The sequence below is a fragment of the Chelon labrosus genome (genome assembly GCF_963514085.1).
Source record: "Chelon labrosus genome assembly, chromosome: 9".
NCBI lineage: Eukaryota > Metazoa > Chordata > Actinopteri > Mugiliformes > Mugilidae > Chelon > Chelon labrosus.
In genome coordinates this window covers 25,511,413-25,538,022 of record NC_140359.1, presented here as the reverse complement: position 1 = coordinate 25,538,022, position 26,610 = coordinate 25,511,413, and the positions used below count along the sequence as shown (strand labels likewise).

Here is a 26,610-nt window from a genome sequence, read left to right as displayed (position 1 = left end):
TTCCCAAATCAAACTCATGACAAATAATAATAAAAAACAAAAAAAAGAAGAAGATGGTTGTCCACCACGATTACTGACAGTGTTCTGAGGTACAAAAAAATAATCCGACTTGATTCACTCTCACACACACATTCACACACACACACAATAACAAATAACCAAACCCAGTACGATTTAAAGCAGATGTGTGTGGCGGCAGCGAGGGAGGGGGGAGGTGGTGGTGGGGAGGCACAAACACATTTTAACATCAATCTCAGCCGTATAAATGTACAAAACACAACAGTTTGTTGAAACGGGAGTGTGTGTGTGTGTTGATAAATCACACGTGAACACAAGAATAAATTCCAGTACAGTCATGAAGTGACAGCGAAGGCAACAGAACGGTGAGTCTGAGAGCTGCAAACGTAAAGATGTAAAAAAAAAAAATAATTAAATGAAATCTGCAGTGTCACGTTAAGGAGCTGGCACAGAAAATGGTTTTGAAATCCTGACAGTAACGGGGTTGCGACAGAGCTACCCACTCAGCAACTTTGGCAAATTCGTGTCTTTTTGGGAAAATACTGGCTTCTTCTTCTTCTCTTTCCTAAAGTGCTTCTACTTTTACTCACAGAAGAGTCCGAGCTGTTTCCAAAAAAAAAACAAAAAAACAAAAGAAGAAATAAAACGCCAGTGGAACTGATTGAGTTGAGACGCCTGCAGGGGGCGCCAAAGCAGCCTCGTGTGCATTTTTACGATAAATCGGAAGCTACATCTGATCTGGATGGAGGGGGGAAAAAGAAAAGACAATAATATATATATATATATATATATATATATATATATATTTAAATCTTGTTAGTGTTGTCCAGAGAGAGTCTTTTCTGAGAGGAAGAAGTTTATCCGAGCAGCTGGTGTGAAAATAAAAGGATGAACTTTTCCACTAGCCGACAGCCGCTGCCTCTCGCAGGTAGCAGAAATGTCGGTGTAAATACAAAGACGGAAAAAAAATGCAAGTAAATATATCTTCTAGGGTTTGAGTTGGGTTTTTATGGAGAGCTACGACGCAAGTGCTCTTAAATCTAAAAAAATTTAAATAAAAATGTGGCGCTCAGATGTTACTGTCAAGTATTGTAGGCGCGTGTTTACCTTAAGAACATACTAGTTTAGACGGTGAACCGCAAAAAAAATAAAACAACACAAAAAATAATTTGGTGCTGGTTGAGATTAAGGCATAACATTATGACCACCTTCCTATTATTGTGCAGGTCTACCTTGTGGTGGCTCATCAGAGAATGGACGTGGGCCTTCTGAGGGTGTCCTGTGGTGTCTGGCAACAGAATGTTAGTGTTAGTGGGGGGGCCTTTGAGGGGAGGGGCCTCTGGTGATCATCCCACAGATACTTGATCAGTTTGGGATCTAGTGAATTTTGGAGGCCAGGTCAACACCTTGTGCTGTTCTTCATGTTTTTTTGAGTTGTTTCTTTGTGTGCATCCTGGCTGCATCCTGCTGGGGATGGCTGCTGCCATCAAGGAGTGTCATTGCTATGGGGTGGGGGTGTCTGGTCTGGTCTGGTCTAGGTGGGTGCTACATGTCTAAGTAACATAATACATGAATGAATGCCAGGTCCAAAAGCTTCCCAGCAGAACGTTGAATTGTCACAAGATGTTATTTACTCCTTCTCCTGTCAGTGGTTTTAATGTTGTGGCTGACCCAGACATTAAGTTTCAAGTATTATTATCAGATTTAGGCTTAGTTTTACACACATGACACACTTGAAAATCACTATTAAATTTGTATTTAGGCTAATTCTTTACACTTAGATATCTACCCAGTGTGTTATAAACTAACACTAAAACTAAACATTGGTGTATATCTGGTGTAAGAGGGAACATTTCATAAGTTCAAGAGAAAAAAATAATAAAAAATAAACCGACAGAAGCACAGTGTGTTAAAGGATCAGGTAAATTTGACAACAAGCCTGATTTAAGTAAGGCAACACCGCTCAGGAAACTCTCTTTGGTAGAAATTTAATCTCAAGTCATAAAGGAAGTAATTAGCAATGATAATAATAAAAAAAGAACGAAACTAAAATCCCATGACGTTGCTCACGTGTCGGCAGAGTAACCGAGCCCAAAATAACAAGAAATTCACTGGAAAAAAAAAAAGCAGAAAAGAGCTCATCGTGAGCTCATGATTTGGTTTTAATTTCGCAACGAATACGGAAAGAAAAGTGCTTTGTATTTCCTCTTTCAGGACTCGACAAATCCCGCGCTTCAGTAGTTCTACTCTCACGAGGTTTCACAGTGTTCGTTCACCCGACATCGGTGGAAAGCGTTTCAGCGATGGATGCAGCGAGAGAAAGAAATTCACAAATATGAAGACGGTGCTGATTAGACCCAGATATTCCGTTTAGTTTTTAATGAATTCTCACAGAGAAGACGGCGGGAACTCATTGGATTCACCCGTGATTCAGATTAAGTGGTGGTGGGGGTAGAAACTATAAATCATCTCCGCTTAAATCTTTTAAAATCTCACCTTGAACGTACAGTAAAGGTCTAACTGGAGTGTTTGCAGCTCTGCGAACATCGTCCTCCCATAAAACCGACTACATTTTGGCTGAGTGGCGTGCTTGGCTACAGAAATACAAACAGTAAAAGTTACTCCATTCACCCAGATTTATATATATATATATATATATAAAAAGAAAAAGGAAACCCAAACATAACCACTGAATGCAAAGGAACACTTGTTAACATATAAAATCTCACAATGAAGGCAAAAATAAAAATTACACTTCTTCTTGCCCCGCTCCCTCGTCCACGGACGCACACAGAATAAATAAAGTCTCGGATTTTTCTTAAAGTATTTTCTAATCGGGAGGTGATCAAACGTCCCGCTTTTGGTTTCGTGTTCCCACCACGTCAGCTGATGGCCATGTAGTTTTTGGTCTCACACGCACTCAAACGCACACACACATATACATCCACAGATTAACCCAGCCTCTCTTGACTTGTCAAGTCTCTTTGCTCTCAAAAACCAGATTCATCTTTAAAACCTTGAGAGAGAAAGAAGAAAAGAACAAACAACGAAACAGAGAGAGAGAGCGGTCTGAGAGCAGAGCGGCCACAGTTAACGTACCCTACACATTTAATTGAACACATTCATATTGATTGTCTTAATCACAATACAGACTGGCTGTCTATCGGCGGTGAATCTCTTTAACAACTCTGGGACAAAGGCGCTCGACTACTCGCTGTTTCTATGCAAGAAACAAGAAGGAAACCTACATATATACATACGTATATATATATATATATATACGTATGTATATATGTAGATTGACAGATAGAAATCCCTCCCACCCTCACCTCCACTCATACAAAAACAAAAAAAAGTAAGAAACAAGAGTCAGTAGGTGTTTTCGTGTGTCTGCCTCACGCAGAACTCATCAATAAATATCTCGCTATGAATTTCTACTGGATATTTTGCTCTGCTGTGCTGACATGCTCTTTGTCTTCTAGCTGTATGGATGCGGCGGAGGCGGAGGCGGAAGTGGAGGCAGAGGCTGGAGGCTGGAGGCGGAGGCGGAAGTGCAGGAGCTGCTACACATGCGGCGTCGGCGGGGTTGGTTTTGCGGTTTACTCCCGACCGCACTTATGTGTTATGTACATCAGGAGGAGGAGGGCGAGGAGGGCGGAGTCTCCCTGAGTCTCTAATTAGGGACAGTGAACTGGAAGCGACACACACACGCACACACACACACACACACACACATTCAGGAAGAAACTCAAACCGGCGACACATCTGAAGAGCTTTCTGGTCCAGACAAGCAGGTCCTTTCAGATCTTCGTCGTCCCGGAAAACTTGAGAAACGTCTGCAAACGCTCAAACATGGAGGACGTGGAGGCGGGTGGGTGGGTGTTAAGGTGGCGGTAAGGTGGGTGGGGGTCACATGCTGTTCTCCAGCTGGCTGTGGTGATTGGCCGTGTGCGGTGAGTTGTGCTCGTTGAGGAGGAGAAGCGTCGTCTCGTCCGGGCCGTTCTCCAACGGGGCGGAGTCTGACCCCGGGTCCGTGATGGTGGCGTTGGCGGTGGCGGGGGGAGTCGTCTGATCCGCGGTGGTCGCGTTGTGGCCGCTTTCGGGCGACTGGGGCGTGCTGTCCAGACGGGACGCCATCAGGCCGTTCGCGTACTGAGCCCGTGTGATCTGAGGGGGGAGGGGGAGAATTAAACGTCTGGTCACCTCTTTAGCAGATATGGAAAACATGTCAGAATACCAAGATGGCGGCAGGCGGAGCCACCACACTGAGCTTTAAAACCTCTTTAAAGATGGGTTTGTCCATCTTTAAATAGATTCCATGTTTGTTCTACACAACAGGGGATGCTCCGGTCAAGTTTTTTTGCCCCGTGATCCGACACCGATCTGTTAATGTTCAGTGTTGTCTGATCTCAAATTAACAAAATGGAGATTCATAAAGACGTTTCTTCTCTTTTCTTGTGTTCTCTTAGATCACATGTGGACCGTACGACTGGATTAAGACCAATAAATAAGGCTGTCAGAGCTAATGTAGCATGGAGATGGTAGGCTCTCTACTCCAGAAATGTTCTTGTCATCAACTGCCTAACCTTTGATGCTGTCTTGAAGAAAGTTAGTTGATGTTGTTGTTTGTGGTTCTGCCGTTGTTTCAGTACTTTCCGTTCATTACTTTTTTTTTTTTTTTTTTTGTTGTTTGTTTTGTTTATTTGGTTTGCAATGAATAATGATCTCCACCCACCACCTTGCAAAACTTCTTTTGCTTCGATATCTGGTGGCTTTCATGCTGACCAACCACAACTAAAACAGAAGTAGTAGAAGTAGAAGAAGAAGTAGAAGAAGAAGAAGAAGAAGAAGAAGTAGTAGTAGTCATCTTCATGGTTTTGGTTTTGGTTTTTCTGTGTCATTGGCCAATACTGATACCAATACACAACCACCTGAAAGTTATCTTCTGGTGAATTTCAGAGAACACTCGGCAGGTCGTTGAGGTTCAAAAGACCAGTTCCTTTTATTTTTTTTTATCCATTTCTGCTCATTTGTTCCTGCTTGCTTTCTTTTTCTGCTTATTTGGGGATTTTTGACTGTACAGCCCATGTTATTTACTACGAACTTTGAGTTCTGCTTGCTTTCCACAGTAACTGCTGCTTTTTATTACACTAAAACAAAGGGGAAAATTCAGAGTTGTCGTTATTTATAGGTTATTACTCTATTATCGTACTGGTCCAGCTCCCTTGAGCTCAAATTGGTTTGTATGTGGCCCCTGAACTAAAAGGAGACTGATGACACCCCTGCTCTAAATGTTCAGGCAGGACAACGGCGTTTCTTGTCCTTTCATGCAAAAATGTTTTCCTACGTCTAAGGTAAAATCCACTTACTTGTTTCTACGAAGATTAAATGACTGAACTGACCTTGACAAACTGCAGGTCGGTGAGGGCGCGGACGTAGAAGTCGGGCGTGTACTGCTGCAAGGGGATGCTGTTGTTGAGCTGGCTGTTGCTGCCACTGACGGAGAGCGCCTCGGTTCTGTCGGCGCCGCTCAGAGACGCCGTTCGGTTCAAGCCGCTGACGTTGGACGGTGAGCGGAACTCTGCAAAAACACACATAAGAAAAAAAAAAAAAAAAAAAGGTAATCAGCAACAGCTCCAGTCACGTCTAAAGACTTCTCAGGCCGTTTAATCAATGCCATTCACGGTTCTTTGATGCAAATACAGATCGATGAAGTTCTCGAGGGCACAAAATGCAGCGTAGCTTCAATGCAGGTTAACGTTATATGAAGGAGTAGATGTAAGGGTGTAAGGATGCTGGGAGCAGCAGAGACAAAGAGGTTAAAAGGAAAGTCGAGTTATTTCCTCTTCAATCAGAAACATCTCGCACACAAAGTCAGTGGCATCCAAGATGACTGCTATCCTACTTAATTAGTACTCAGACATTCACAAAGTAGAACATATCTCCTTTACATTTTGAGAATACCGTAGTGCAGGATGCGAACCAGCAACGCGTGGATTATTAACACAGGAGGAAACGGTACTCAGTTTGTCATTTCTCAAAGAGAGGGGAGCTTTGTTTAGTTTGTTAAAATCAAAATCTGCAGAGAGGAGGAAAAATAAACTGGCCCGATGCTCAGCTGAGTGCTATCTACAACTTTCCAGACTTGTTAGTTGGTTATCGTCAAAGAAAACATGCTGTACAATGGACTGCAGCGTTTGTATGTATAAATTATTTACATGACTCAACTACTCTGGCAGATGTTTTCTTGATTTAAAAGGACTGCCCACTACAGTATTGCAGAGCTCAAGGTGACGTTCAAATAGCATTTGCTAAAGTTCTGAGATGGAAATATTCTCGTTTGAGAAGTTAGTAAAAACAGATTTGGATTATTTTGTTAGAACGGTAATGGAATGTCTCCCCAACAAAATACGTGGATGGGCATTTTCAGTCAATTCCAAACAGCTGGCCCTGCTTCCAGCTTTCTTCTTTCCTTCCACACTTACCGTAAGCCTCTTAGTCACACTTCTTGACAAATTCTCGGGAATTAATAATACCTAATACACTCACCAGTTGAAAATACTTTCTTTGACTTGTTGTTTTCCAGCTCTGCTCCAGCTGACTGAAACTACGATGACTAACATTCATCACTCGGGTGACGTCTGAGTTCAGATTTTATCGAAACATGCTGACTTCATCCAAACAAAAATCACGTTCCTGAATGTGTCACACGCTCACTTCACACGCAAGGCCGTTACCGTTTGTTTATTATTACCAGTAGGTGTGAGTCGTCCAGCGGGGGGCCTCAGTGAGTCATAGGAAACTGTTTTACCTGCACACGTCAACTGCGTTAGCGTTCAGGGAATGAAGCTAGCTAGTTAATCCTGGTTATCTACGACTGGTTTCCTAGTTAGTGGTTAGATTTAAACATGTAAGATCCAGAAGGAAACGTTTCTTTATTTAGATCCTGTCGACATTTTAGTTCATTTAAATTCTGGACGAGTTCTTCTTTGCTACACATTGTGTTACATTGCTATGGGGTGGGGGTGCCTGGTCTGGTCTAGGTGGGTGCTACATGTCTAAGTTAAATCCACACCAATGAATGCCAGGTCCAAAAGTTTCCCAGCAGAACATTGAATTGTCACAAGATGATCAATGTTATTAACTTCTACAATCGGTGGTCATAATGTTGTGGCTGATAAAACTCTTGGTATGATGGTTTCTCTCTGGTTTGAATAAATCCTTTATCTGGGGTAAACATCAGGTGACGTGATGAGACTGGGCGGTAGGAAAACAGAAGTCGTTTGTGGCTGATGCAACTTTTTTTTTAAAAAATTTTGTTGGAGACATTAAATGAGGTAAAGATTGTTCATAACGTCGATTGTTGACAGGTTCAAAATTCTTCTACTGAATGAATATGGTGCTGTCAATAAAGTTGCTCCACAGCAGGCTGAATAAGTTTCATTCTGATTAATGTTTTGGTTCGCTAAATAAAATGACCACTGATCATTTTATTTAGCATCCATGTCAGCATTTATGTTTTTATAATCTCTAATCAGAATGATTTCAAATATTGTCGATGTAATCGTAATCTTTGTTAAAAACATAGACTGTATAAAGATGGACGGTGGAACAGCTCCTCTAAAATGAAGCCAAAGCAAGTAGAGCTCCCCCTGGTGGCTGGTTGCAGTATATGTCATAAGCTCCACCCCTTCCGAGTTAGTGGGTGGGACTTGGGACAAACTAAAACACTAAAGAACACGTCAAATATTTTTTATTTTTTTCCAAAGATGGTTTCTGTCATTTTAGGTAGTTAATATAATGTTGATGCATGTTCAAGTGTCAGTTGTTTGGAAAAGTTTCGTTTTAGTTAGTTATTTGACGCAAAATGGCGAGTTGCCATGCCAACCGCTCCATAAAGCCGTCATGTTAGACCGTGAGAGTTTTTTTTTTTTTTTAAAATAAGTGCAGTATATAATCCAACATTTCCTTGTAACTGGTGGAGGTAGAGCAGAGCGTAGCATTAATTAAACGAAAGCGCGAGTGAGTCTGGAGGAAATGTGGGCGGGGCATCGATAACGTGGCTCCACTCTCGGAACGCACTGATCAGACTCTTGCTCCAAACTCACAAGATGGCGTCGCCCGTATCCCCGGGAACATACCGTCAGTTTGGCCCAATGCAAGAAAAAGTGGCGATGCATCATCCATATTTATATACAGTCTATGGTTAAAACCTGTAAAGTTCCCAACTGGATCTGTAATAACTATAATCAGAGACTTGTTAGCGTTTCTAAAGTTAAGGTGGAAGAGTTAAGACGCTACCCAATTCCAAACAACAGTCCTCACACACACACAAACATTTTGAGTATCGATTACAAAACTGTGACGCTATTGGATTAGATTTGAAACCGGGCTCCGGTGATGGATTAGTTTTTAAAAATGATCTGCTGTGCTTTAAAAAAAATACTACGATCTACAACCAGCTGTTAATATCTATCACTATATATTTAAACCAGGGCTTATGTCTGCTACAAGAGTGACAAAAACTAAACATGGCTGGCTGCATCTCCACAGCTTCGTCCTAAATACTGGAGGAAGAAACTATGTGAGGCTGTTTATTAAGATGCAGAATTGATGCTGCAGAGAGGAGACAGATTAACACCTCGAGGGGTCCTTAAAGGGGTTCAAGTCCCATCTGGGCGTCCCTTAACGTTGTCCCATCCTTCTCCCGTCTTATTTTTAAATGCGCCATGTGATCAATTCCCTGCCGGTTGAAAAACAGCGCTGACATTTCGGCAAATAAACTCTTTGATCAGCGTCCTCAACGTCCCCTGGTGTCACCTCTGCATCCATCACATGCATGTGGGATAGACAATTTATTGTAAAACATCTTAAATCTACTCTGCTGCTTTAAACTGTTCCACATATAAACTATTTTAAATGTCACAAATAGGAAAAAGGCCTCATGCATGTGATGGTTTAGGTATCATTTTTATCTGGATGCAAAAAGACTATCTGATAAAAGAAAATTTTATCACAAATTTGACAATAGGAACAATATAGCTGCAACTCCTACTTGAAATAAACTTGACATCGTTCTAACACCTGTAATATTATATTGACATTTCCTTTTTCGTTCGTTAAGCCTTAATTAAACTGACTTTTCCAAGAGGAGCAAGAGGAGTCTGACAACACCTCAAAAACAGAAATCTGACAAAGAGTAAATACCTTAAATTAAGGCAAAATATGCTTGTTCTCCTTTTTATTTACCAAGATAATTCTTCTTATTAGACAGTTCTAGTGTTTCGTTCCTAAATTAATCCTAATAAGCTTTTAGAACATGTTCTTAGTTAAGTTCACGCTTAAAATGAGACAGCTCACGTTCAACTTTTGAGTTTAACTCAAAAGAATTAAGGGCAAATATATGTTTTAAGACATATAACCTTATTTAAAGATGATGGTGTTGTCAAATGCTGAATAAATCTTAAATATTTCCCGTGTACCGACACAAATCTACTTGTTTTTAGTCTAAAAACACCAGTTTTGTGGGTCCTTTGAGGTTTTATACATCTACTTGCTGATCATTTTGCTTATTTTAAGTAATATATTCCTCATTTTAATATGTTTTTTTCTTAAGGTGAGTTTTTGCAGTGATGTCTGAGCAGATCTGGTACATTTAAAATGACACAGTGACAGCGAGAGCGCCTCCTACCCAACCTGCCCTGTAAATACATGCAAATAAATTGGGGACTCAGATTCACTAAAAGAAGCCGTTTTGGATTAAACAAAGAGCTTATTTGCCGAAAACGCAGCTGTCATCCCGTAACTCTTTGTTGTCCTTAATCGGTAAATCAACACTGAACAATTATTTACTGTCAGAACCCGTAAAAAGTAGAACAAGACTGTTTTTCTGTCCTCTCTGATCATGCATCAATTTACCCAGCATGCACAGTAAAGCTACGTCTGACACTATAACCCCTTCCCCCCGCCCCGAGCCCTGCCTGTCCTTGGTGTTAAAGCACCCAGACATGCCGGCGTTTACCTGGCAACCGAGAGAACAGAGAAAACCTCTTAAAGGAGAGGTGGCGGGGACGAGGTGCAGCCACTGAGAGGAGACGAGGGGAGAGGGGGGGTTGATGGGAGGACAGGGGGAGAAGGATGAAGGGGAAGGAGGGACAGTCAGTGAGAGACAGGGAGACGGAGTTTCCTCCAGACCCGGTGAGGACATGTAAAACCCACAGAGACGTGGTTCCAAAGGAAAAGAACATTGTTAAACTGTTTGAAGGAGAGTTTTTAAGGCTGAACGTTTGAGGAAACTGTCTGAGGAAGGAAAGAAGGTCAAAAAATGAAAATGACGCTCTTTTTCTTCACGGAGCACCTGAAAGAATAATTAGTTACTGTTAAGAAAAAGCCACATCGTTAAAAAGTCAAAAATCCTTTTCACCTATTCATTTACTCTTCCTGTGTATTAAGTATATGTTTACTTGTTTTTTTGCTTATACTATTGCATTTTATTTTATGTATTTTATTTTTTATTGTATTTTATTATGTTTGTATTTTATTTATTTATTTATTATTTGTTTATTATTTTATTTTATTTTATGTATTTTATTTTTATTGTATTTCATTGTATGTTTGTATTTTATTTATTATTTTATTTATTTTATTATTTTATTTTATTTAATGTATTTTATGTATTTTATTTTTCTATTGTTTATTGTATGTTTGTATTTTATTTATTTATTATTTTATTTATTTATTTGTTTATTATTTTATTTCATTTAATGCATTTCATTTTTTTATTGTGTTTTATTGTATGTTTGTATTTTATTTATTTATTATTTTATTTTATTTCAATTGTCTTACACATTTTTTTGTGCAACTGAGCTACTGTAACCAAGCAGTTTTCCTGTCAATCAGTAAATTCTAAGTCTAAATCTAAATATACGCTAGTCCCACTGAAACCAAAGTCGTTGCTAAATTTGTGCACCAAAAATAAATAAATAAATAAATAAAAATAAAATAAAGTTCCACATCTGTCAGGCCGAGCTCTTATTGGGTCTCTCTCTATATGATCAGCAGACAGAGACACAAATGGAGAGACTGAACTGACGGCTGAGTGCAACAGAAAAAGAGAAAACTGGCAGAGAGGGTATTTTATTTTTATTTTTTTAAGGAATTGTAAATGTGTGTGGGAGAGAGGGATCGAAAGGAGGGGAGTAATTCAGAAACCACAACTACATCCCACTTCCCCCTTGATGTCTCCCCCACGTGCACTCAGTCAACTCAAACCAAACCTTCTCTCTATCATATGGTACAAAAGAAGAGCGAAAATTTTTGTTTCCTGCTGGGAAGTAAATATATGTTAGACCTAAAAATAAAGAGCGACAGGATTAAAGGAGCCATCACATGGTCTGACTTGTGTTGTCAGTAAAAGAGTTACTTCTCAAATTCTCAGGCGCTCTCAGGAAACTTTTATCTGCCTGGTTTATTACATGACAACATATAAACATCAGGGTGTGTGTGTGTGGGTGTGGGTGTGTGTGTGGGTGGGTGGGTGTGGGTGGGTGTGGGTGTGGGTGTGGGTGGGTGTGTGGTGGGTGTGTGGGTGTGTGTTTCAAAGTATGTAAAAAGATAACTGAACACAAATGTCATGTCTTGAACTTGGAGAGTGATGTTGAGCGAATGTCACATAAATTATATAATATATACAATTATACAATATACAATGACATACTCACTTCAGCCAAGGTTAATAATCATAGTCATATCTATGTATATATACACACAGTAATACTGCCCAGGGTCATGTGAGGTTCTTTTAGAGTACATGTAATGTGTGATCTCGTCCACCAGGTGGGGCTGTTTGACCACACTGCTGCAGGTGAGTAGCTGATTTCGCTCCGTTACAAATCACTGGTACCATTTAAAAAGGTCAACTGAAGTTTAAGATGCTCGCTGCTAAATGGCCTCAGGTTTTTATTAAAAGCAGAGAGATGGATGCTAGAGAACATGTTTTTAATAGACAACAGTAAGTAGCATAAAAAGTTTTCACAAAAAGCTATGAGACACGTTAATGATGATACTTAACGATCAAAACGATATAAATATAAATATATATCTATCCTGTCTTTCCTCTCTTAATAATAGGAGAGGAGGGAAGGAGAGACAAGAGGAGAGGAGAAGAGAGGAGGGGGGAGGAGGGGGGAGAGGAGAGGAGGGGAGGGGAGAGGAAGGGAGACAAGAGGAGAGGAGGGGGGGAGAGGAGAGGAAGGGAGACAAGAGGAGAGGAGAGGAGGGGAAGGGAGACAAGAAGAGAGGAGAGGAGAGGAAGGGAGACAAGAGGAGGGGGGGGAGGAGGGGAGACAAGAGGAGAGGAGAGGGGGGAGAGGAGAGGGAAGGGAAGGGAAGGGAAGGGGAGACGAGAGGAGAGGAGGGAGACGAGAGGAGAGGAGGGAAGGGGGAGAGGAGAGGAGAGGGGAGAATAGAGGAGGGGAGAGGAGAGGAGATGAGAGTAAAAGGTTAGGGAAGAGGAAAGGAGGAGAGGAGAGGGAAGGGAAGACGAGAGGCGAGGAGAGGAGAGGAGAGGAGGAGAGACAAGAAGAGAGGAGAGGAGAGGAAGGGAGACAAGAGGAGGGGGGGGAGGAGGGGAGACAAGAGGAGAGGAGAGGGGGGAGAGGAGAGGGAAGGGAAGGGAAGGGAAGGGGAGACGAGAGGAGAGGAGGGAGACGAGAGGAGAGGAGGGAAGGGGGAGAGGAGAGGAGAGGGGAGGGGAGAATAGAGGAGGGGAGGGGAGGGGAGAATAGAGGAGGGGAGAGGAGAGGAGATGAGAGTAAAAGGTTAGGGAAGAGGAAAGGAGGAGAGGAGAGGGAAGGGAAGACGAGAGGCGAGGAGAGGAGAGGAGAGGAGGGGAGGGGAGGGGAGAGGAGAGGAGGGGAGGGAAGGGGAGAGGAGGGAAGGGGAGAGTTTTAGGACTCACCCAGTGTGGGAGCACTAAGAGCCATGACACCATAGTAGGAGAAAGGTCCAGTCTCAAACTTCATGTTCTCGTTTCCAGCCTCCACTTCTACTCGACCCTGAAGGATTCAACACAGACAGAAAAGATAAATTAATCACAGCTCATTAAATCAAGGATGACTTTTTAAACATTTAATAATAAAAATACATACAATAAAACAAATAAACATATGTACTTTAATCTGTGTCTGTGTCATAAATAGTGGAGATAAAAATATAATGTTGCACCAAGTGAAAGGGCAGAGAATCATGTGACACTAAAACTCCTCCTGAAGTCATGTGAATGGATTATCAGCTCCTTCAGAGACGACATAACAGACACAACTAATAGACTCATTCAACCCAGATGAACATTTCAGACTCTATTATAGTTTAATGTTGTTTCTGTTAATGTTAAATACTTCCGATCAGCCACAACATTATGACCACTGACAGGAGAAGTAAATATCATCAACCATCTTGTGACAATCCAATGTTCTGCTGGGAAACTTTTGGACCTGGCATTCATTCATGTGGATGTTACTTATACAAGTAGCACCCACCTAGACCAGACCAGACACCCCCACCACATAGCAATGTAACACAATGTGTAACAAAGAAGAACTCGTCCAGAATTTAAATGAACTAAAATGTCGACAGGATCTAAATATAGACACGTTTCCTTCTGGATCATACATGTTTAAATCTAACCACTAACTAGGAAACCAGTCGTAGATAACCAGGATTAACTAGCTAGCTTCATTCCCTGAACGCCAACGCAGTTGACGTGTCCAGGTGGAACAGTTTCCTATGACTCACTGAGGCCCCCCCGCTGGACGACTCACACCTACTGGTAATAATAAACAAACGGTAACGCGCTTGCGTGTGAAGTGAGCGTGTGACACATTCAGGAGCGTGATTTTTGTTGGGATGAAATCAGCATGCTTCGATAAAATCTAAACTCAGACGTCACTCGAGAAGACACTCCTTGATGGCAGCAGCCATCCCCAGCAGGATGCAGCCACAAAAACGACGAAAAAGAACAAGGTGTTGACCTGAGGATAGATCCACTAGATCCCAAACTGATCAAGTATCTGTGGGATGATCCACAGAGGCCTCTCCCCTCAAAGCCCCCACCACTAACAACATCCTGTTGCCAGACACCACAGGACACCCTCAGAAGGCCCGTGTCCATTCTCTGATGAGTCCCAACTGTTTTGGAGATTAGGAAGGTGGTCATAATGTTATGCCTGATCGGCGTATATTGCTATTTTATTCTACGTGTATTTAACTCCTTGCAACTGTCACTTTACGGAAGCAACGGCAACAAAACATTTCCTTGTAATACGACTGAAACAACCAAAACAGATGCTGATCATTAAGCTGACTCTAAACACAACCAGACAACTTCCTCGGCTCATATTCAGAGAAATATATACAGCTTGGCCGCTAGAGGGCGGTAGACTCATATAGGTGACAACAAGATGATTTTTATTAGTGATCGTCCTCTGGAGGAACTTGGCATCATTCGTGGGAGGAATGGCTTTTTCTTTGGCGACAGTATGAACGGAAATAGGATTCACATAGCGGTGCCTGAAGGAGGGTTGATGCAAGAGAAGAGAAAAGAGAGGCAAACTGTTTTTGGATGGATGGATGGATGGATGGAGAAGTTAGAGAAACCCAGCGGGAGACGCAGGGTTGAGAGGACAGAACGGGGGGTTAAGGAGGCCTCCGTGTTGGTTCAGAGAGTTGGCCCGTATCGGCCCGGCAGGAATGTGTGAACTGCAGCAACAACACAGCACAGTTAATCCACACTGTCACCCCTCCTTCCCTCCGTCCGTCCTCCCACTCCCGCCCACAAACACAGGGTGCGGGCTGATGAAAGCGTAACAGGTGGTAAAATAAAGGAGAGACAAAAGAGCAGAGGGCAAACGGGACAGCGTATGGAGCGTTGCGTCACGTTCTGCGGCCGAGTTCTGATAAAAACCCGTGTGGTAGAAATTCAAATGCATGGGCAGCGCTGATTTAAAACGTTTAAAGAGAGAGAATGCTTACATCCCTCTTAACTGTGCAGCCACGGGTTAATATTTCACTTGAGTCAATAAAGTGTCAGAACATGCAGTAATGTTTTCAGGCAGAAATGAAAAGTGTAAAATGCAACTCTGGAGTTAATAATTCCACTTTCGCAGATCATTTACAAACACGGGTCCTTGAACTCAACGCCAAGAAACCGTTGCTTTGACTTGATCTTTTTCAGCAGACAAAACCCAAACCCAGCCAAAAATAATCTGATTAAAAAAAATAAAATAAAACATTGCTGGTGCTATTTTAGGACACGTGCCAAGCCTTTGTGTCATTACAGGAGAGGGAAGGAGGAGGAGGAGGAGGAGGAGGAGGCTCGAGTTTATTACGCTCTGCTGAATTAAGATCACAACATTCCCCCCATGCTTCAGAAGTCTGCTCATCAGATCAGGATTTGGTCAGAAAGATCAACCTAAATCTGTGAAACACACTTAAATAATCAAGATTACGCATTCAATCTGCTTGTTTTGTTAAGCATCATGTCGACTAGTCGCTGATCACGTGACAATAACAACATGGACGCCTCCGAGAAGACAGATGAGGAGTCCAGTGGGTCTTTGCAGCAAACTAGCAGCGGTTCATCAAGTGTGTGGAAATACTTCACTAAAGATGAAGCCCATACTACCGTGACATGTGAGTCCTGAAATACAACTAACTGCAATGCATCTGAAAAGGCTAATGCTAACGCTAATGCTAGCAGAGGAACGGTCCAAATCCTCCGGACAGGAGTCAGGTAACAACTTCACCAAACGTCCCGTAGTAACAGAGGGAAGGAGGCTGTACATCAACTATTTGATAAAGTTATACACAGAGAAGACTTCTGTTCTGGAGTACTATTAAATGCTAATGATGGCGCTGAGGTGCTGCATGTTTTTATACAGGCTATACATATCTGCAGCTCACAGTATGTAGCACATGAGCTGTCTGTTCTCAGCATATGTATTCAGGTCTAGAATATAGATTCCATTACTTTCTACTGTGTTTTTATTAGTGACACATCATGACTCAACTGAAAATATAATGTTTGCTGGCCGCATTAAGGAGTGAAATGATGAGAAGGTGCGTAAATGAGAAAATGTTTTGGATGCTTGGGATGTTTAATTCCTTTCATTACTACCTCACCGTCTATCGATGCTCACCGTGATATTTATTCTCAGTTGACTTTGCATGAATCCCTTTGCTCAAATCCTCTGTTCCAAATTCGTCCAGTTTCACTGTTTAGCCACAGGCCTCAACCACCGGTCGCTGAGTAATCAGAGGTCAAATGCCAAGGGTACCGGCTGCCGGTCGCTGCAAACCTTATCTGTCTGCTCTTCTTTATTGGCGAGCCAAACAGAGCGAACCAACAAAGGTCTACTCTACTGTTGCACCACATATACATGAGGTTTATAGCAGAGTGCCTTCTTCATCTGACCCTTAATGCAAAGGTTAAAACTTGGCTTGGCTCTGCTCCCAAGTTTATGCAACTTATCGGTGGACTTGCTAACCTCTCAACATACGCTTCGCACAAGCACATTGAAGGCCGAATCGACCAACCTGTAGGCGTCCATGGTTGCGTAGTTGGTGTTTAATTTAAAGAGAGGCACAGGGGAGGTAGAGGAGAAAGAATAGAAACAGGAGGGAGGTGGAGGGCAGCAGCAGTGGGAGAGGTGTAAAGCCTGCCGGTGCTTTGGTCGGACCTGTTTTCCAAGAGCCGACGCTGACAGCCAACACTTTATATACACACACCGTGAATCGTCCAGCTACAAGGGCGCCCATCAAAAGGCGGGATTATTTTAGGCGGCAAGTGAACAATCAGTTCTTGAAGTTGATGTGAAAGCGAGAAAAATGTGCGAGTGTAAAGAGCTGAGCGACTCCGAATGGTCAAATTATGATGGCTAGAGGACTGGGTCAGATAATCTCTAATATGAATGGCATGCAGTGTCTAAGAAAAGAAACACAAGGTAGGGCATCTGTGTGTGGGCACTGCAAGTTTTGTTTAGGTTATAAATGTTGTGCAGTCAAAAAACACAAAAAGAAATGATGTTATATATTTAAAAGTTGGTAAAAGTTGGCCTGTTTTGTTGGTTATTGTTTTTTAGTTACAAAACCATTCTTGGCACGACTCCTACGTATTAATCTTCTCTTTTAATCTTGAAATTGGGAAAATACAGTCTCCGCTCTATGGATACACTGCAGGTTGTGGTTCCTAAGGTTCGAACTGAAAGACAGCTTTTAAGTTTTCTTCATGGAACAACCGAGAGTCTGATCTCAAACTTCAGAACCTGGAAGACTTTAAAAAGATGCATGCACAAGTTTTACCTGATCATTTCTATGTCATGTCACTATAATTTTATGTTAACTCTTATTGAAACTGTTAGGGTTAGGGTTAGGGTTAGGGTTATGGATAAGGGTTTTGCTGCCACTCTTTACTAGGGCTCCTGTTTAAAAGAGATATTTGCTCTCAATGACACAAACCTGGTTAGCTTTAAGTTCATTGGGAGTGTGGGTGTTTTTTCGCTAGGACATGTGCGGGAGCTGAGCTCTTGGCCAAAGTTCAAGTTAGTGAGTCATGACTCATCGACAACGTGAGCAAGGAACTCGGTGTCCCCGCCGAAGAGTTTGTCCGTCAAATCGGCGAGTCACTGATGTATGGCCGTCCTGAAAGGCTAAAAAACACAAAGTCTCCTACAGCCGGGGGGGGGATTAGGAGTCAAGTGAGGACGGGGCAGCTTGTTACAGTGTTGAAATGAGACCTGGATGTCAGCAGAATCACTTTTTATGGACCGTAGAGGAGAAATGAAGGCTCAAAGTCTGAGAAATAAATATGTTTTATTCTAGTTTAAATTTTAGCCATTGTTTCTGTCAGTAAAGAAACCATAATGTCAACTAAACAAGAAGATATATGAGAAGTGATCAAGCCATCAGACAGAAAATGTGTGACAAATGTACAGAGCAACCGTTTAGGTATAAGTTATTTGTATTCCCTTTCAAATATATTTGTTTTTCTAAGGGTTTCTTTTAAATCTGTCTAATCCTGCTCACATTTTTAGCGATTAAATGAAGTTATTTCAGAGACTATAATCTTATTACTATCAAAAAAATAAAAAAATAAATGGTTGCACCAAAGACCTGGAGTCATTTCTGATTTTCTTATCACTTTAAAGTAGTTTTGACCCAGTTTAAGTTATTAGGCTGGATATCGCTATCGATTTTGTGAGTCAATTGTTCTTCTTTTCATAATCTCAAGGTCCTGGTTTGATAAGTTTATGTACAGATAGATTTCAAAGAAAAATGGTTTCAGAGATTTGTGCTTTGCGAAGATAAAATGCTGCCACACATCAGCGTTAAGGCCAGAGTTGTAGCTTCTGTCGTGTTGTGGATCTTCATTACGTGTGGATTCGATTCGTTGCGTGGAGGTCAGTCCAAGGTTTTTATCAAAACTATTGGGATAATTCAAATTAAGTTTTGAATTAGTCAGTAGATTTATTTTAAACCCAACCCCAGTTATTTATAGAGCCAATCCGATACGACCTGTTAATATTCAGTATCGGCCAATCCAAGTCCCGATCCAGGAGATTCTTAAAGGCTCTTCTGATCTTACCTATGTATTCTCCTAAATCAACGTGTGCACCGTGCTACTGGATTAAGTCCAGTAAATCTTTCTGTCAAAGTTAATGTTGTGTGGAGAGGGTAGCTCGTACATTGGCTCCAGAAAACCTGCGTTCTCTACTCCAGAAAGGTTCTGGTCTTCCAGCGTCATAAACTCCCTAACCCTTGAATATTTTTCTCCTTGATGCCGTCTCCAGGAAACTTTTCTTTTAAAATCAGCGTTCAGTGTTGAATGATCTCCAACTACCACCTTGCCAAACATCCACATTGCATAAATTTATAATCACCGTCTGACAGACTGAGTAAAGTTCTTACGCTAGTACGTGTTCAGTCACGTGACTTTGCATCTTTGGCAGCTTTGACGTTGGCCAACAAAGAGGAAGAGGACGCTTTGACGCTACAAGGATGTGGTTTTGGTTTATGGAAGACGTAAAATACATAAAATCTACAAATGGTCGTGCTCGGTTGAAACCTCATACCGATCTGATCGTTTGAAAACTGCTTCGATTGCGACATCCCTAGTTACAGTGTTTGCAGTTGCACAGTCCGCTGATGAGTAATAAGCTGTTATTACACCACTAGAAGGTAAAAGAATACAGGTCAATGCAGTTCACGGTAAAGATCACGATTCTTTTGCTTTTAATGTTATGGAAAAGCAGCCTTTAAGCGTCAGCTATAAAAACAGTGAGGGCCTTAATGTAATGAAACAGGTAAATACAAGAGGACGGACTGTAAAACAGACTGAGGAAACAAACAAGGAAGAATTAATCATATGAACCCCTGCAGAGGTCTGAGGATTTACCGTCACAGGTTTGTTAATAACTTATAACAAGGCACGCAGGGGGGCCTCCCTGAACACACACACACCTCATAGCAGTGTGTGTGTGTGTAAGGGAGGGAGATTTTGGTCATGTGTTTGTATGTGTGTGGTTGCGTGAGTGTGATTTTTTTTTATTTCACCAGCCTCTAACGTTTTAGTGGTTTGTGACCATGTGTTTGTCATACAATGAGCTGCTGATGTCAAACTGAACAATCGTGTTTGCAAAGTCACGGAGTCATTAAGTCGTGAAACACACACACACACGTTCCTTCAGTGGCATGTAAAAGCGTGAGTCATCGCCAGCGTACAATAGGCTAAACCCGACAACACGCTCAAGTGGCAGACACACAAAGACACTGGAAATGCCTCCTTTTAATGCTCCAGGAGTGTTTTCATATTCGCACAGGACATTTTTCCAGCTCGTGTTCACAACAGGAAGACCTGCTCCCTAATGATGCTCTGATGTAATTATCCTGGTATGCGGAGAATCCACAGCAACAATGTTTATATGAAAAGACCAAGGCAGAAAGTTGTCTTGACAGCATAGATAATAAAGTCGTTATTATTTGGATCCAGACGTACATTTATTGCACTAACCACAACACAACAAATTTCTTGTTTGTGCGAACATATTTGGCAAATTCTGATTCTGATTCCTCAATTTCATATTGTTATACACACCAATCAGCCACAACATTATGACCGGGACAGGTCAGGAGAAGTGAATAACATTGACCATTCAAGGTTCTGCTGGGAAACTTTTGGACCTGGCATTCATTGTTGGGGATGTTACTGAGACATGTAGCACCCACCTAGACCAGACTAGGCACCCCCACCCCATAGCAATGACACTTCAAGTAAGAAGTGACATTAACTGATTTTTGTGTCTGTGAAGGTTTGTAGAAGAATTGTATTATGGGTAATGTAGGCACAAGACTGTGACATAGAGGAAAAATATCCAAACAAATGCTAAAGAAAGACAACTGGACTTGAAGACGTTTCGCTTCTGGCGAGCATAGCAACCAAGAAGCGACGTGGATGAAACATCTCCAAGCAACTCTACAAGTCCATTTGCCTTCCTTTAACGTTTTCTGGATATACCATGACCTGGATGACCGAGAACCTTTCACAGACGTGGAGGAAAAATGCATCTGATGTTTTGCGCGTGCGTTCCCATTTGCTGTACATGTTTGATTATATTTTTACCCTAATGTTTATGTCTATATCTGATGTGTGGCGGACTCATGGGAAACGCAAAAACCTCAGATCCAGATAATTCAGCGTCCTCGTTCCACTCCTTTTATAGTGCCTATGTGTTTGCATCTTTGTGTGTGTATTTCTGGTAGTGATCATCACTGTGGGCAGACAGGCTGTTTGTTTATCACCAGAGTGATTCATGTGTCCATAAAGATGCTCTGTGATTCTCACAAAACAGTCGCTCTGCACAGTGGGTTCACATGGTTCCTTTAGCTTCTGGAGATATTTTGTAGAAAAATGTTTTTTCATAAAGAGGAAAAGGACTGGGTGGCAGGATGTTCACTTCAGACTAATAAACCTTTACCTTTGTTTTTATTTGTGCACTGGTTTGCGTCACTTGCATGTTGTTTCATGTTGAGACTATAGATGCCGTAACTTAAAGGTCTGGAGAACGTATTATAAATTGCTCCAGGTAATAGTCAGGTCCGCTTCATCATCACCAAGTTTGAGTCTGAGGGTGTCCTGTGGTGTCTGGCAACATAATGTTGTTATTGGGGGGACCTTTGAGGGGAGGGGCCTCTGTGGATCATCCCACAGATACTTGATCAGTTTGGGATCTCGTGAATTTGGAGGCCAGGTCAACACCTTGTGCTGTTCTTCATGTTTTTTTTTAGTTGTTCCTAAAGCGTTTTTGTGTGTGTTCCTGTGTCAGGCTGCATCCTGCTGGGGATGGCTGCTGCCATCAAGGAGTGTCATTGCTATGGGGTGGGAGTGCCTGGTCTGGTCTAGGTGGGTGCTACATGTCTAAGTAACATCCACATGAATGAATGCCAGGTCCAAAAGTTTCCCAGCAGAACATTGAATTGTCACAAGACGGTCATTGTAATTTGCTTCACCTGTCAGTGATTTTAATGTTGTGGCTGATATAAATAGAATATAAATATGTTTAGTGAAATAGGAATTTCAAGAAGTTGGGTGCAAAAAGATCTCAAATCTTAAAGTAACTAGCCATGAACTGTGAACTTAAATTGTACAATGATACCATTCCTGAACATGTGCAACAGAAATATGAATTCGAGGGATGTCATGCCTTCCTCTCCACGTGAGGTTTCAACATCGGGCATGCACAAAGCCGATAAGAATCTTTCCATCCAAACCAACACTAACACCAGCCCATTAAACAGATTGCTTGAATCAATAAGCATCTTCCTCCTCCCTCTCTCAGTTCAAGCTCTGCCTCTTTTTCCCCAAATAAAGCATATTTCAAATGCGACAGAATCACTGTGTTTACAAATCCAATATAATCAGCTAACTTTAAATTTTCCACGAGCTGTCACACAGAGGCATCTCCCGAGACTCTTAAATGAATAATTCATTGCGTCATCTGCAGAGTAATTGCTGAAATAAAATATTTACCAGGACAGGAGCTAATGAAACTAGCAGTTGAAGTCAACGACCGTGTCTACATGGAAATCCACTAAGCAAGAAACCGGATCTTATGTCATTAAACCGATTTAGATTGTGACTTTGAGTAAAGGAAGAAGACATCATCTACTACTTTTAGATTTGTTACTACACAAACTCACTTACGACCTCAGTCTCCAGAGTTATCAGTCTCTCTAGAAAGCAAAGGCATGCTGACACACTGAATGCCGACTTTCTCTCTCTCTCTCTAAAAGGGTTTCCAGTGGATTATTCCACGTGTGGGGTCCACGGCAGCCTCCACATCCGGCCTCCCACCAGGAAAATCTCACCGGGAGAGCGGCGGAGAGCAAGCTGAAATAGATTTCTGGATTACTGAGAACAGCTAATGACTGTTTGGGGACAATGATGTAACCGGCGTGTGGGAAATGAATGTGTGTGAAAAGAGCGAGACAATGAAGCGTCGCTTTCCCACCCACTGGGACTCGAGTGCAACATGAACGCGGACCCACGGAGGACGCGGCAGAAAAGGAGCGCTGGTGATTTGTTTTGTGAGTGTTTGCAGGGCGTGAACGCGCACAGGGAGGAAGAGATTCTCAAGCTGGAGTGTGTGTCGGCGTGTGCTCGGTGTATCGACAGCAGGCCAGGATGTAATCAGTGCAGACGACCAGAAACACAGCCGCTCCCACATCACTGTTGCTCATTATTTTCTAAATTTAATTACAATTTGAGCAATAATAGAGGAACATAGTCTTGTTATGTTACGTTTATTGTGATATTTTTGGGTCAAAATTTTCAACATGATGTCAGTAAGCTAAACAAAAGCACTGCAAGTTAATTGATTAATTAAAAATGCTTTTTAATTTTAAAGACAGTTTTTTACAACCTGGACCATATTTCTGGCATAACATACGATCATTTACTCACCCATATAACTTTGGTGTAATTTGGAGTCGTTCGGAGGATATTTAGATCTGCTTATATTCATATAGTGGGAGTGAATGGGGCACCGAAACGCAGCCTCTAAATAACGCATTATCTGCCACAAAACTGGTTCATTTCACCAATATTTTTTTATGATACGCTAGTGCTATTCCCCGTTAAGTCCGGAGTTACCTGTTATCTATTCACAGACGTGCACCATGTTTGTTGTTGTCAAACTGTTCCTCTCTCTGCCTCCACATCCTCCTTTCAACGAGCTCCACATCCGTATACTCTCACTCAAAACGGTAAAGACGTCCATCATAAACAAAGTCATCGTCCACAACCTCAGAATCGGAAAAATATTCAGCCATGTTGCAAAAAACTAGCAGTAGCAAATCACAGGTAAACAAGCGGACCGTCACGGGTGCGTGCGGCGCTCAGAGATGACATCATCCAGGTCAGAAGTTAGTAGGTCAATCTACAGACTCAGATGATGACAACAGGTAACTCTGGACTCAACGGGGAATAGCACTAGCATATCATAACAAAATATTGGTGAAATGAACGAGTTTCGCGGCAGATAATGCGTTATTTAGAGGCTGCGTTTCGGTGCCCCAGTCACTCCCACTATATGGATATACGCGGATCTAAATATCGTCTGAACGACTCCAAATGACACCAAAGTTACATGGGTGAGTAATTGATGGTATTTTATGGCAGAAATAAGGTCCAGGTTGTAAAAAACAGTAGTTCCCCTTTAAGGTTTGTGACAGTTGATCAAAATCAACCATTTTAAATCTGATATAGGTCACAGGTTGATGGAGATAAACATGGATGATAAATGGACCGTTACTCTCTTCTAATACTCAAAGTGATGCATCCTGCTGGGGATGGCTGCTACCATCAAGGAGTCTCATTGGTGTGGGGTGGGGGGGCACCTCTGGTCTCGGTGGGTGCTACATGTCTAAGTAACATCCACACCAATGAATACCAGGTCCAGAAGTTTCCCAGCAGAACACTGAATTGTCACAAAATGGTCAATGTTATTCACTTCTACTGTTGGTGTATTTCTGCTGTTGTCAAGTACAGTAACGCTTCAATGTCAAGTACAAACTGATTTTAGCATCCACACAAGAGTCAAAAGATTCGTATCTTTAGACAGAATTAAAGTTAAATATCAGGATCATAAGAGGAAATGGTTCCTTATTTATTAATGTAAACGTAGAGCTTTAAGAGACTTCAGCCTTAGACAGGTTTCACTGTTACGTCTTATCTAATAGCTCAGTGAGCATCGTGTCCGGAGTTGATCAAAGATAATTCCTTTAGGGAGGGATGTATTTCAGGAGGAGCCTCATGGCCTCGCAGCCAAAAATAGACCGAGAAGCACACAAATATAACCCACCACTTACTGGGAATTTTGAGTCTGGTTATTTAGACAATATCTGTCTGTTCTGTGGTATTTGTGGGAGTATGTAGTCAGAAAGAGAAGCGTTCTACTCAGTGCCGTCAAAATGCCAGGAGAAAGAAGGGGTAGATGTTCACATTTATCTAATCCACACGCAGACATACATCAAGAATGAATTTACACCAAAACATGACAGCATCACCAAATCCTGAATAGTGTTGAGTCGTCTGTGTAGACGTCTGAAGCCAAAAAAAAATAAATGCTAACCTACATCTGAGAGCAGTGTGAGCAACCACAAAGCTTTACATCACAACTGTCTGTTTTCACCATAGACTGTATATAAATATGGACAATGCATCCCCACTTCCTTGCATTGGCCAAACTGACGCTATTTTCCCGGGGATACGGGCGGCGCCATCTTGCGACTTTGGAGCAAGAGTCTGATCAATACGCTACGAGAGTCTGACCACACTTCCTCCAGACTCATCCTTTTAAAAAAAAATATTAAAGTCTTTTAATTTGGCCAAGTCCCATCCACTAACATGGAAGGGGCGGAGCTTATGACCTATACTGTAGCCAGCTACCAGGGGGAGCTCTACTTGCTTTAGCTTCACTTTAGAAGAGCAGTTCCACCATCTATCTCTAAACTGTCTATGGTTTTCACCCACCCTGAACCTAGCATCAGTTACAGACCCAACCACTGCCCTACCTACCTGTAGGATGAGGACGAAATAGTCGACGGGCTTGCCCCTCTGGTAGACGTAGTGGTGGGGTGAGCGTTTGTCGCTATCGTTGAACTTGATCTCCTGGATCACGTCGGGATGGCGCAGGATTCGTAGCAGCACCTTGTCTGAGATCTGGGACGGGCTGAACAAGCTCACCTCTGCAGGAAGAGAGGGCCACAAACAGTTTTTGTTATATTACTGTAATCTGTATCACGTATACTGGCTAATAGATGAAAAAAACATTTATTACTTAAGTCTTCCATGTCATTTTCTGTACATTCTCATTTTCATTCTCTACACATATTAATTCTGCAGATTAACTTGTACTTTAGGATATCAGACCTCTGACTAATGATGACATTACAAGAGTTGTTCAAGCATAAATTTAAAGTATATTGGGTAGCTTGTGTTTTGAGTTTGAGTTTGAACTACTACAATTAAAGTTTCGAAATGTGTTGAAATGAAAATCTATCTTAAGCATTTACAAATGCAACAATTCATCAGGTAACAGACTAAAACAAAAAGTAGCTGTTAATAATGACAATAAACAAATGTCTTATGAGTGTTTCTTTGAGTGTTGACTCTTTATGGGGCGAGGAACCATATTTGGTAACTTCCGCACTTAATTTAAATTGCGTCCCGGTGTCTCTCAGTGAGGTTTAGAAGCGTGTGGTTTCCATCCAGCCAATCAGAGAAGATCAAGGTAACGTTCTTAGGTTCAAATGTGGTCTGCAAGGTCCACCTCTGCATGAACGCTGAGCGTAACTGATTTATTATTAGGTACCACGAAGAAGAAGAAGTGTGCTAATGTTGTCCAATGTGATAATGTGTATGTTGACAAGTGTCTGAATCAGCACTTATGTCCTAATGCTCTAAATACATGTTTATATTTGTTTACCAGACAAGGAACCATATATGGTCAATTCATTGATGTGAATTTTCTACATGAAAATTAAAGATTTGAAGTAAAAAAGTCTTCTTATGCCCTACAATAACATTTTAGGGTTGAAATTTAGAATTTCTTAGTATTTCAATAAGAGCCCTATGAAGAGTTAATCTCTTGATTAGGGCTGAGCAGTTGTATTTCATCATATGAACATGTTTGTCAGATATTTCATTGTAATTTCTTAACCTTCGTATTGTCCTTCAGGTTAAATTTGATCCGTCTCGAATGTTTCTAAACCACATAAGTTGATATAAATGTGGATTTGATAAAAAAGAAGCGTACAATATAGAGTGGTTAGCTGAGAAGAAGTGTACGGCTAAAAATGTATGTATGTTTATAGAGGACACAAGTTGCATGGTTGACATGAAGATGACATGAGGGAGTAAATAGCTGTGTTAGATGGCCAAACTGCTAAACCTATATAAGGAAATGCTGTTTTTTATTTCTGATTATCATCAGTTTGGGCTGATTTTCTACTAAAGTGAATTTGTGCACCTTTACACCA

At 41.6% G+C, this 26,610-nt stretch overlaps 1 protein-coding gene across 1 annotated transcript in view; it reads right to left on the bottom strand.

The window, feature by feature from the left end:
• Positions 1–3,354: 3,354 nt before the first annotated feature.
• Positions 3,355–26,610, bottom strand: part of LOC311492619 (metal transporter CNNM4) — a 44,277-nt gene continuing 21,021 nt past the window's right edge. The window contains exons 4-7 of the mRNA XM_084550948.1: positions 25,148–25,317; positions 12,977–13,073; positions 5,421–5,599; positions 3,355–4,185 (exon numbers count right to left, since the gene is read on the bottom strand). Coding sequence (XP_084407074.1) covers positions 3,928–4,185; positions 5,421–5,599; positions 12,977–13,073; positions 25,148–25,317 — 704 coding nt within the window. The 3' untranslated portion in view covers positions 3,355–3,927. The remainder of the gene's footprint in view (positions 4,186–5,420; positions 5,600–12,976; positions 13,074–25,147; positions 25,318–26,610) is intronic.